General features: G+C 46.3%; 1 protein-coding gene across 3 annotated transcripts in view; it reads right to left on the bottom strand.

Moving 5' to 3' along the window:
* The window catches only part of NXN (nucleoredoxin), a 186667-nt gene extending 173894 nt beyond the window's left edge, over window positions 1-12773 (bottom strand). For 2 of the 3 annotated variants that reach the window (XM_033922311.1, XM_033922310.1), the window contains exon 1: window positions 12151-12773. In XM_033922311.1, coding sequence (XP_033778202.1) covers window positions 12151-12462 — 312 coding nt within the window. In that variant the 5' untranslated portion in view covers window positions 12463-12773. The remainder of the gene's footprint in view (window positions 1-12150) is intronic. The other variant, XM_033922309.1, reaches the window with a different exon arrangement.
* Between the last annotated feature and the right edge of the window lie 435 nt (window positions 12774-13208).

Below are 13208 nucleotides of genomic sequence, written 5' to 3'. Positions count from 1 at the left end.
CACTGTTTCATTGTTTCAAGTTTCAAGTTTATTACAATTTTTGATTAATCGCTTTGTCTTTTTTTCAAAGCGATGAACATACATATATATAAATAGAAATAATTAATATTACAATATAAAAAATAGAAATTAAAACCTTAATTATACATGACCTTAAAAATTAATTTAAAAGAAAAAAAAAAAAAATCCTAAATACATATTTAACAAAACATGAATAAAGGGAGAAGGGGATAAGAACTACAAAATGTAATAAAAAGAAGGTTGGGGAAAAACATAAGGTGGGAAATTTTTTTTTTTTTTTAATTATTAAATTATTGTGATCCAGATTATAAGTTATTAATCAAAGGCGTCTTTAAAAAGGAACGTTTTTAAATTAATCTTGAATTTTTCAATATCATGCTCTTTTCTTAGGTAGAAAACAGGCAATACACTACACACAGCAACATATTACTATAGTGGAGGATTACCACACAGACCGTGAAATCCGACTCAGAGATTATGCAGTGATATGTTGGAACAATCTTGCCACAGATTTTCAATGTCTATAAAAAAAAAATTCAAAGCAAAGCTAGGTATATTCTTGCTATAGATTTTTTTAAATTGACAGACTTCAGCATTATAAAGGTAAATATTAGACAGCTTTGGTCTCTACTTAGCAGGATGTAAGGAAGCTACTGTACCAGAAATAATATTTAATGGAAAACTGAACTCTCTGAACCTGGAAGATGTAACAGGTCAAAATTGACAAGCTAAAGAGCAAATAATCTCCTGGACTGGATGGTATTCATCACAGAGTACTGAAAAATAATCAAAAATAAAATTACAGATATCTGTAACCTATGATTAAAATTAGCTATGGTACCTAAAGATTTAAAAACTGGCATTACCCTTTCCAAAGAGCTCCAGGAAGCCTGACATTATAATAGCTTCTACCATTTTGCCCCGCACTAAAGAACAAAATTGCTGAATATATACATAAGATAATTTTGTAGGGTTACCATATGGCTCCAGGAAAAGGAGGACGGGTTGAGACATTTGGGTTTCACGTCTGTTGAAAGCAGGGCTGTGGAGTCGGTAGATAAATCCTTCGATGCTGACTCCTCAGTTTCTAGTACCCATGACTCCGGGTACCCAAAATTGTCTCAGACTCCACAGCCCTGATTGAAAGCAACGTCTCAATCCGTCTTCCTTTTTCTGGAGCCATATGGTAACCTTAGTTTAATGGGATAGATTTAACTTTCATAAGAAAAGATTCCCCTTGGCTAAATCTGCTAGTTGATGAAAAGTGCGAAGACGCATGTTGATAAAGGTGAATCAGTTTGTGTGTTTATGTTTATTCACTTTTAATCTACTGCCAATTCCAAGTGGGCTATAGTGGTTTAGAAAATAAACTATACACAAGAAAAAGAAATACAGTAAAAATAGGAAAGAAACCTATCCATCACACAATAAACCACACATTCAATTGTGCAGGAAAAAAATCTTATGCTGATGAAAAAGACCTTTTCTGCATTATATTGTAAATGCTTTCTGTCTTTATCTGTTTTTAAGTCCATTATAGAGGTCTGCACGGGAACAGGGATTGCAGGAATCCCACAGGTCCCGCGGGAATCCCCCCTAACCCACGGGACTCCCACGGGGACCCCCTCTATCCAAAGCAGGGTTCGTCCATATAATATAATGGACAAGTCAGCCTTAGTAAAAGAGGGGGTTTAAAAGTTAATTACCTGAACAGAAAACAAAAAAAGGGTTCCACCAAAGAAATTTCATAAGGAAAACAACAGCGCAAACACAAAAGAAACTGTGGAATTGATGATCCTGTCAGAAGTAATTGCTGCTTTTTATGGGGACGGGCGGGGATGGAGGTAATTCCTTGTGGGGATGGGTGGGGGCGGAGAGGATCCTGGCGGGGATGGGTGGGATTTCTGTCCCCGCGCAACTCTCTAGTCCATTATTCTAATTTGTATTTTATCTGTATCCCATGTATTAGCTTACTTTGTTGTGAACCGCCTAGAACTTTTTCGGTATGGCGATATATAAGAATAAAATTATTATTATTAATGTATAGCTGAGACTTAAACCTCTTAAGGGTACTTTCACCAAGCTGTGAGTTAAAAAAAAAAAAAGGTGGCTTTCGCACATGTCAAAGCCATTTTTAACACAGCAGGAGAACGGCTGAGTTTCTATTTATTTTAATAGCCGATTTTGTGGGCAATAAGGGTTCACACAGCAATCCAGTTGGTACGCAGTACACTTCTCCCTCCAGATTCGCAGGTTCAGCACTCGCGATGGATTATTTATGGGTTTAACCTTGCTGGCTCTACCCCATCCCCAAATAACATCATCCTGGAGAGCCGAGAAAAAAGTTTGGCGCTTTTTTTAGCACTTGCTTCAGCATGCTTTAATACTGTGCAGTACAATACAAGAAATGCAATCCATAATTTGGGTTGGTTTTTTTTAAACAAATCGCGAATATGAACAGTAAGTTTTTATTTGCGATTTCACAGTATTTGTGAGGGATTTAACCAAAATACCGCAAATAAACGAGAAAATAAGTTATTTACGGGCCAGTTTTGCCCCTAACCCCCGCAAATATGGAGGGAAAGTGTAATACGGATGCACTAAGGCCCGGCTTCTATAAACGGTGCCGTTATCGGTAGCTGTCTTAAAACATGGCCGCCAATTGCATGACATTCACGGAACAGCGCCATTTACAGAATCGCGGCTTCGGAAAAGGTAGGCACCGGAAATGTAAGCCAGGGTTTTCAAGGCCTAAATTTCAGTGCATTGCACCTACAGAGGCACTTTATGATGCCTAACGCCACTTGCGGAATTAGCCACACCTACAGTGGCATTAGACATTGTAAATCGCCTCCGTAGGCACGATGCAGTTGCCGTTTTTAAGACGGCATTAGTCACCTACATTTTTTGTTTCAAATTTTTTTAAACAGCGACTTCAACTGAAGTTAGGTGCCTTTTATAGAATATGGGCCCTAACATTAGTGCAAAATGATCATTACAACTCTCCACCCCGACACAAATTTGGAACTTACCGTAGGACATTGGAGCACATCCTGTGGTAAGCGCAGACTTTATCTGACCTGCCACCGGTCACAAACAGTCTGATATAAGCCAGTAGAAGAGAAGGAAGTGATCCAATGTACAGCAGTTCTATAAAATTCTCTATAGCTCCAAGGAGAGACCACACCAAGTATTTTATACAATTTATTGCCTATCTCAAATAAAATTTATAGTGAAATTGTAAAAGGTATAAGAACATAAGAACATAAGCGTTGCCTCTGCCGGGTCAGACCAGGGGTCCATCGTGCCCGGCAGTCCGCTCCCGCGGCGGCCCCCCAGGTCCATGACCTGAAAGTGTTCCCTACCTAACCTAAAATATCCATACCCTATTCGCTCAATGTCCTGTACGGTAAACCTCTATCTGTACCCCCTGTACGGTAAACCTCTATCTGTACCCTGTTATCCCCTTCGCTTCCAGGAAGTCATCCAGTCCCTTTTTGAACCCCAGAATTGTACTCTGTCTTATTACCTCTCCGGGAAGCGCGTTCCAGGTGTCCACCACCCTCTGAGTGAAGAAGAACCTCCTTGCATTCGTTATGAATCTGTCTCCTCTCAGTTTTTCTGAATGACCTCTTGTTTTAGTTGTCCCTGCTAGTCTAAAGAATCTGTCCCTCTCCACCTTCTCTATGCCTTTCATGATTTTATAAGTTTCTATCATGTCCCCTCTCAGACTCCGCTTCTCCAGGGTAAAGAGCCCCAGCCTGTCTAACCGTTCGGCATATGAAAGGTTCTCCATACTCTTTATCATCCTCGTTGCCCTCCTCTGGACCCTTTAGAGTATTGCCATGTCCTTCTTGAGGTATGGCGACCAGTATTGGACGCAGTATTCCAGATGTGGGCGCACCATTGCTCGATACAGTGGCAGGATAACTTCTTTTGTTCTGGTAGTGATACCTTTTTTGATAATGCCCAACATTCTGTTTGCTTTTTTTGAGGCCGCTGCACATTGTGCCGCCGGCTTCATTGTGTTATCTACCAATACCCCTAGATCTTTTTCTTGGCTGCCTTCCCCGAGTACCCTCCCTCCCATCGTATAGCTGTACATGGAGTTCCCCTTCCCTATGTGCAAGACCTTACATTTCTCCACATTGAAGCTCATCTGCCATATTTTTGCCCACTCACTCAGTTTGTTCAGGTCGCTTTGCAATTCTTTGCATTCCTCAACAGTTCTGGCCCTGCTGGAGAGTTTTGTGTCATCCGCGAACTTGATAACTTCGCACTTTGTCCCCGTTTCTAGATCATTAATAAATATATTGAACAGCAATGGTCCCAGCACTGACCCTTGTGGAACACCACTTGTGACCCCTATCCAGTCAGAGTAGTGCCCCTTTACTCCTACCCTCTGTTTCCTGTCCGCCAGCCAATTTTTGATCCATCTGTACACGTCCCCTTCCACCCCGTGACTCCACAGTTTCTTCAGTAAGCGTTCATGGGGCACCTTGTCAAAGGCTTTTTGGAAATCTAGATATATAATGTCTACTGGATCACCTTGGTCCAATTGCTTACTTATCCCCTCAAAGAAATGCAGTAGATTTGTCTGGCATGATCGGCCTTTACAGAAACCATGCTGGCTCGATCTCATCAGATTATTTTTTTCTATATGCTCATTGATACCTTCCCTGATCATTGATTCGACCATCTTCCCCGGAACGGAGGTTAAGCTCACCGGTCTGTAGTTTCCCGGGTCGCCTCTCGATCCTTTTTTGAAGATCGGTGTAACATTCGCTATCTTCCAGTCCTCCGGGATTACCCCTGTTCTCAAGGACAGGTTGCAAATATGCTGCAGTAACTCTGCTGTTTCATCTCTGAGCTCTTTCAGTATTCTCGGGTGGATCCCGTCTGGGCCCGGAGCTTTGTCCGTTCTTAATCTATCTACCTGCCTAAGAACGTCTTCGAGGCTTACCTCCATGCATGATAATTTCCCCTCTTGATCTCCCCTGAAGATTTTTTCCGGTTCTGGCACACTGGATGTGTCCTCTATTGTAAAGACCGACGAGAAGAACTTGTTTAGCCTACCAGCCACCTCTTTTTCCTCTTTCACCACTCCCTTCCGATCACCCTCATCCAGGGGCCCCACCTCCTCCCTCGCTGGCTGTTTCCCTTTCACATATCGGAAAAATGGTTTGAAATTTCTTGCTTCCTTGGCTAGTCTCTCCTCATACTCTTTCTTGGCTTTCCTGACTACTCGGTGACATTCTTTTTGTTGCTTCCTGTGCTCTCTCCAGTTTCCTTCAGTTTTGTCCTTTTTCCACTTCCGAAATGATTTTTTCTTGTCTCCTATCACTTTCTTTACTTCACTGGTTATCCATGCAGGGTCCTTTGTCTGATTCTTCTTGGAACCTTTCCTAAATCTTGGTATATATAGGTTTTACGCCTTGTTTACTGTGTCCTTGAATAGGGACCAGGCTTGCTCCACAGTCCGAGTTTCCTTGGAGCTGTTTCTGAGCTTCTTTCTCACCATTTGTCTCATGGCATCATAGTTCCCTTTCTTGAAGTTAAATGTTATTGCCTTGGTTCTCTTTCCCATAGGTAGTCCTACTTGCACTTTGAACTGAATCATGTTGTGGTCACTGGTTCCTAGTGGTCCTATGATCTCCACATCCTTCGCGGGGCCTTTCAGCCCATTGAGGATCAGATCCAGAGTCGCTGATCCTCTCGTTGGTGCCTCGACTAGTTGTTCCATGAAGCAGTCCTGGATTGCTTCCAGGAACTCCATTTCCTTTGCACATTTTGAATTTCCAAGACACCAGTCTATCCCAGGGTAGTTGAAATCTCCCATAACTATGGTGTTTGGGTTCTTGCATTCCCTTCTCAGCTCGGCTACCATTTCTGTATCTTCAGCTCCAGTTTGCCCAGGTGGACGGTAGAACAATCCCATCTTTATCTCAGATCCGTTGCTTCCTGGTACTTTGATCCACAATGACTCCAGTTGGGCATTTGTCTCTGCTGTGTCCACAGTGGTTGAGTGAATGGTATCCCTTATGTATAGTGCTATTCCTCCCCCCTTCTGGTAAGTCCTGTCTTTTCGGTAGAGTTTGTATCCTGGCAGTACTATGTCCCATTTGTTTTCCTCGTTCCACCATGTTTCCGTGATCCCTATGATGTCTAGTCTCTCATTTTTGGCCATGACTTCTAGTTCCCCCATTTTGTTCTTTAGGCTCCTTGCATTAGTATACATGCAGTTCAAGTCCTGGCATTTTCCCTTCCTTTCTATTTTCCCTTGCATTTCCTGCTTCATTCTGTCCCCTTCCTGGCCTGCCAACTCCTGAGTATTGTCTCTTTTGTCCTCTCTTTGTGGTAGATTCCTATTGCCTTCCCCTTGTGGCGTGTTCCTACTGTCCTCCTCTTGTTCTTTCTCATCATCCAGTCCCGTTTTGACTTCCCCTTCCAGTATGTTCATCCTTTCCCCCTCTCGCTTCATCTGACTCCCTTGTTTGTTCATAGTCTGTTGCTTGCCACTTGTGTCTTCCCCAAAATCTTTCCCCTCAGTACCCTCACTGGGTACTGTTTCCCGAACCGTCGATACCAGGTCGACTGTCGGCTTTCCCCTACTACTTAGTTTAAAGCTTGCTCTATCGCTCTTCTGACGTTATTTGCTAGTTGTCTAGTTCCCGCCTTGCTCAGGTGTAGACCATCATTCTTGAAAAGCTTGTTCTTTCCCCAGAACGTTGTCCAGTTCCTCACGAAGAGAAATCCCTCTTCCTCACACCATTTTCTCATCCATGCGTTAATTGATTGTAGCTCTGTCTGCCTCTTCGTTTCTGCCCTCGGTACTGGAAGGATCTCTGAGAAGGCTATCCTCTGGGTCCTCATCTTCAGTTTCCTTCCTAAGATCTTGAATTGTTCAGTCAGTGCATTCTTGCTGTAGTCCCTCCTGGTGACATCGTTCGTCCCGACGTGGACTATCACTGCTGTCTCTTCCGTCTCTGCTCCTTCCAGGATTCTCTCAATCTTGTCAACGATGTCCTTTGTTCTTGCTCCTGGGAGACAGGTCACTAGCCGATCCTCTCTCCCTCCTGCTATGTGACTGTCAACGTGCCTCAGGATTGAGTCTCCCACCAGGATTGCAGATTTCCCTTCTTTCAGCCTCCGTGTCGGTCGCAGGTCTGTGTCCTTGGTGTTCTTTGTTTCTTCCAGCAAGGTTCCTCCGTGGGTATCCTCTACCTTGGTGTCAGATGTTTCTTGTCCTCTGCTCTGTGTGTCTTCCTCATTTCCGTGCTCATGTTCTTCCACTCTCCTGTAGGCATCCTCGATGAACCTCTCGAGCTCCCTGACTTATTTCTCGATGCACCCCTCTCGCATGGGGTCTTCGGCTGTCTGGAAGGGGGCTTCGGAGATGTAGAGTCCCTCCAGCTCTTGGATCCTGATCTTCAGTCGGCTGACTTCACTCTTCAAGCTCTCCAGTTCCTGGCATCGTCCGCACACATATGACTGCTGCCCGGAGGGGAGGTAGTCATACATGTGGCAGTCCGTGCAGTACACTGGGAAGCACATCCTTCGGGTTCCTTCCGCTTCCATATTTGTCCGCTCTCTAGGAGTCCTGTTGCTCTTTGCTAGTGTGTTCACTCCTGTGCCTGGCTCTTGCTTACCTTCTTCGTCTTTCGCTTCCTTTTACTTATGCGCTTGTGCTATTTGCCCCTTGCTTACCCTCTGTGGCTGCCTTCTCCTTTAGCTCGTGTTCTCTCTTGAGTCCGCCTTTTCTTGTCCTGCTGAGCTTGTTACTGCTGTCTCTGTGTATGTGTGTGCGCTACCTTCTTAGCCTGCTTCTACCTTGTCTTTTGCCCTTGCTACTGTTCTTCAGTGCCTTCCTTGCCTGTCGTTCCTTTGATGTGTGGTCCTTCCTGGGCCTACTCCTTCCTTCTTTTCTGTGTTTGCTTCCCTTTTACTTGTGTGTGTGCGTGTATGTGTTTACTTCCTTACCTTGCTGTCTTCCTTTCTTGGAGTCCTTGGATGTAGTGACCTGGCCTGCCCTTCTTAAGGCCCTTCGCAAAGGCGCTCTCGCTAAGGCGAGCGCCTTTTCCGCTCGCCTTCGCCGCGCGCCGAACAGCTGGGCGCCGTTGGCTCCCCTCCTCTTAAGGGGTGGTCCGGCCTCTGGCTCCGCTGGTGACGCGGTGCGGGTGGGCGGAGCTTACTCTCGCCGCTGCCCGCCCTCGCCGCCGCTACCTTCTCTGCCTCAGCCCTCCTTCCTCCCGGCTACCTCTCTCCGCCACAAGCCTCCACGCGGCTTGTGCTGCCTTCGCGCCGCAGCTCCCCTCCTCTTAAGGGGTGGTCCGGCCTCTGGCTCCGCTGGTGACGCGGTGCGGGTGGGCAGAGCTTACTCTCGCCGCTGCCCGCCCTCGCCGCCGCTACCTTCTCTGCCTCAGCCCTCCTTCCTCCCGGCTACCTCTCTCCGCCACAAGCCTCCACGCGACTTGTGCTGCCTTCGCGCCGCAGCTCCCCTCCTCTTAAGGGGTGGTCCGGCCTCTGGCTCCGTTGGTGACGCGGTGCGGGTGGGCGGAGCTTACTCTCGCCGCTGCCCGCCCTCGCCGCCGCTACCTTCTCTGCCTCAGCCCTCCTTCCTCCCGGCTATCTCTCTCCGCCACAAGCCTCCACGCGGCTTGTGCTGCCTTCGCGCCGCAGCTCCCCTCCTCTTAAGGGGTGGTCCGGCCTCTGGCTCCGCTGGTGACGCGGTGCGGGTGGGCGGAGCTTACTCTAGCCGCTGCCCGCCCTCGCCGCCGCTACCTTCTCTGCCTCAGCCCTCCTTCCTGGGCAATCAGATGGTTGGACAAGTTAAAAACAACCATGGGGGATGACGCACAAAACCGATTACTTTTAGACCTGTATTTCATCAAGTCACTAGGACTTGAACACGAGTCGATGGCAACTAACAAAAATATTCCCAGGGGAATTCTATGCAAAAAGATTGAAAACTCTGCACACAATATTGCAACATTTATTTGTAATAAGAACATAAGAATTGCCGCTGCTGGTTCAGACCGGTGGTCCATCGTGCCCAGCAGTCCGCTCACACAGCGGCCCTCTGGTCAAAGACCAGCGCCCTAACTGAGACTAGCCCTACCTGCCGGCATTCTGATTCAGCATAAACCCGTCCAACTTTGTCTTGAATCCCTGGAGGGTGTTTTCCCCTATGACAAGATTCCGGAAGAGCATTCCAGTTTTCTACCACTCTCTGGGTGAAAAAGAATACCCCTATCATAAAGCCTACCTTTTTCATTCTCAGGCTCCAGCCTCCTCAGTTCACTCTCACTCCAACTACAGTTCTGTCTCCCTCTAAATCCCAGCATGACACATAATTGTCTGCCCCTAAAGTAATTGTCTGCCCTGTATGCAGTGGCGCAGTAAGGTGGAGAGACGGTGGAGGGGCCCAGGCACTGTCTTCTAGGGGCGCCAGCACCCCCCTCCCACCCCTTCCCCTGCCACACACGCCCTCGCCTCCCATGGTACCCTTTTTATTTCTCCAGCGCAAGCAACACCGTTACCCACGTCAGCATTGGCACTCTCTCCGATGTCACTTCCGGGTCCCACGCCAAGGAAGTGACATCAAAGGCTGAGCTGACACTGACATGCTGCTCACGGAGAAGTTAAAAAGGTACGGGGAACCAGAAGGGGCGCACGCACCCGGCAGGAGGGTTTGGGGAAGAGGAAGGGTGCCTCTCACCCTCGCTATGCCACTGCTCGCATGCAATACCCCAGCCTCTCATTCTGTCTCCTCACCTTCCCAGCTGTCACTGTATCTTTACTGCCTTCAACCATAGCAAGCCTTCAGCTTGTAGCTCTTAACCCCATGGCATATTCAACCCATTACTCTGCAGCCCAAGAGAAAGGGGAAGCTGTGGTTAAACTGAGCATGGAGAAGAAAAGGAAGCCAGATCCCCTGGATCCTATGATTTCAACTTTAAAAAAAGGTGCTGCAGTTGAAATCCAGAGGATCCAGTTCAGCTCTGGCAGCTTTAATCCTTTAACTGGCAGATGGTGAAAATGGCTGCATTACATAACTTGATGTTGAACGAGAGCAATAGTGCCAAGTAATAGTCATTTGGAGATGCAGATCTCTCATAAGAGCCATAGATGACCCATGTTGCTTCTAAGCAACAATACCAAATAAAGGGTTAAAAGGTAGGAAGCCTTGGATCCAGCTTTTATCCAGACCCCACACTCACCTTCTCCCTTTTCAGCCTGGCAGCAGTGGCTCTACTCCTCTCTTTCCCTCCAGGAATAAGCTCATGCGGCAAGAAGGAAGATGTGAATTGCTGCACAGTGGATCACTTCCCTCTCTTCTTGCTACAGAAGCTTAGTTCTAGAGGGGAAGAGAGAGGAGCAGACACACTGCTGCCTGTACTAAATTCCAAGTTTATTAAAATTTCACTATCCTGCTTCAAGGGAAATGCCATCTGGGCAGCTTACAATCTAAAAACATATATTCGATAGTAAAAACAGATTTTACATTCACATGAATTTAGGTAAATGGGAAGAACTACAAAATTTAAAAAGGAAAGAGATAAAGGGAAACACATTTGGGATATTTTGTATTTTCCATAATACCGCCAGTGCTGACAGTTAAAGCAAGTTTAATATGCATCGGAAAAAAAGAAAGGTTTAAATCAGACTTGAAAGCCTATCGACTGAGGTTAGTGACCGGAGAGATAATAGTGAAGAATTCCAGAATTTTGGGCCATTAATGGAAAAGATGGCTTCTCTGACATGCTCATGGACTAATTTCCAATAAGATGGAACAGCAAGAAGTATTTGATGATCTTAAAAGTCTAATCGATGTATATGAACTCAAAAGACATACAAATAAGGAGGCTCATCTGTAGTTAGTGCCTTGAAAGTTATTAAAAGTATTTTATATAGAATACGATGTTTTACAGGAAGGCAATGAGCTTCTTTCAAATATGGAGTAATATTTTCAAATTTATGGAGATTGTGTATTAACTGGATAATAATAATAAATAATAATAATAATAACAGCTTATATACCGCAATACCGTGAAGTTCTATGCGGTTTACAAAGATTAAGCAAAGGTACAAATTGATTGACTTTAAGAGGGGAGGAAGAAAGAGGGTTAATAGGACAGGATAGCAGTATTCTGTATAATCTGAAGTCTGTGTAATATCGTTCTGTTATAGCCCAACATAAAGAGAATTACAGTAATCAAGTTGTTGGATCACTAGCGAGTGAACCAAAACATTCAATGCTTCTGGGAACAATAATGAAGAAATTGTTTTAAAGACACAATTTTAAAAATTGTGCGCAAATTCTGCACTGCATAGCTGCATATAATTCCACCAGGAAAAAAGGTACAAAGAGGCAAACAAAATGAAAAAGAGGACAGAACAACTCACGAGGAAAGGCTAAAGAGGCTAGGGCTCTTCAGATTGGAGAAGAGACGGCTGACGGGAGGGGGGGATATAAAATCCTGAGCAGAATGGAATGGGTCAACATGAATCAAACTGTTTATTCTTTTAAAAATGCAAAGACTAGGAAGCCTCTATGTAGGGCAAATCATGATCATTTACATATTTATTTGAGCTCCTGAATGGACTGCTTTGACATGTACAGTTGACAAGCAAGAGCAGGGCATAGCCAAATGGCTAGTGCAGTGGGCAGAAATCAGAGAAGCCAATTATATCACCGCTCCTTGTAATGGATGTTTAAATGACATGTCCAAGATCACTTCACATACAAAAGATTGCATGCCCTCCACGTACAAGAAAATACCGACAACACCTGAATGTGTCTCATCTCGAGCTAAATCCAAATCTTGTTTGCAGAACCCCACAGTGACCTTATACAGTGAAGTCCAGCCAAGTCTGATCTTCCACTGACTAACTTATCCCACAAAAGCATTTACTCGTCTCTATTGCAAGTGCCTCTATTGCAAGTGCCTCGATTCCCCCCCCGGGATCACTAGCCTAATGGAGGCAATCAGAACAGTACAACGGGACGAGAGAGTGAGTGAGGACCAGCACAGGGTAAGGATCGCAGCCATACCCTCCCCATCTCGGGGTAATGGACCACTGGCCGCACCGTATCCCCTGCGCCCCCCTCCTGGGGGGCTCTCTCACCTTACGGTGCTTCTCCTTGAAGGGCAGCGCCAACCAGGGCATGTCCCGCACGAAGTCCTGCCACTGCTTCGGATCTTGATCGGACGACACGAAGACCACCTCCAGCTTGGGGCCGCGCTCCGACTGGCGGAAGCGGCTGTAGAAGTCGGCCAGGCTGCCGCAGAGCTGGCGGCACGGGGCGCTCGCGCCGCAGCCGAAGAAGAGCCCGAGCAAGGAGAGGCGCGAGGCCAGAGCCTGCGTGTCCACCTCCGCTCGCTCGGCGTTCACTAGCTTCTCGCCGAGCGCCTCCAGCACGAAGCCCGAGCCCGACATGCTGCCACCCGGGCGCCGCCGGCTCTCCGCAGCCTCTAGCCCGCCCGCGGGGGAGGATCGCTCCGCTGCACCTCCTTCAGCCAATGGGCGCAGGCGCCAGCGCTGCCCCGCCCTCTCCTTGGCCTCACTAGCTCAGGCCCCGCCTCACTCAAGGCCTCTAGCCAATGATCACATCCGCTAGCACCGTTGCGGCTTGCTATTGGCTTCCGAACAGCAAAAACTTCTTTATCCAATGATAGAAAAGTGGCGCTCCTCTGCCCGTACAAATTGGGCTCCAGAGCGATGATAGGATTTGAGTCCTCTTTCCTCGCAGAATTCCAGCCGATGACGTCAGCGCCACGCCGGCTCCCTTTTAGCTGCCGGTCGGGAGGGGGGGGGGGGCGGGGGGTCGTGCTGTTCTCGTTTCTTATTGGTTTGTGCGTCAAGAGGTGGAGCTAGTTATCCCCCGATAGAAGGGCTACTACCGGTAGAAATTTGTGGGATGATGTGATTTTATGAGTCATTTGATCATATTTTATTTATTCAGTTTTTTAGATCGTTCTCCCAGGGGAGCTTAGAACAGTATACATGAATTTATTCAGGTACTCAAGTTTATATTTTACTATTTTTTTAAAGACACATTATATTCCACACAAAAAAATCAAATTCTATGCAATTAAATTGGAAATTTATGCGCATACTTTCTGATTTTTTTATGTACAAAATTTTGTCCTAAAGGTTTAGTTGCTACATACTTGAAAGTTCCT

Source organism: Geotrypetes seraphini, chromosome 15 (assembly GCF_902459505.1).
Source record: "Geotrypetes seraphini chromosome 15, aGeoSer1.1, whole genome shotgun sequence".
In the NCBI taxonomy this organism is placed as follows: Eukaryota; Metazoa; Chordata; class Amphibia; order Gymnophiona; family Dermophiidae; genus Geotrypetes; species Geotrypetes seraphini.
This window is presented reverse-complemented; position numbering and strand designations above follow the sequence as displayed.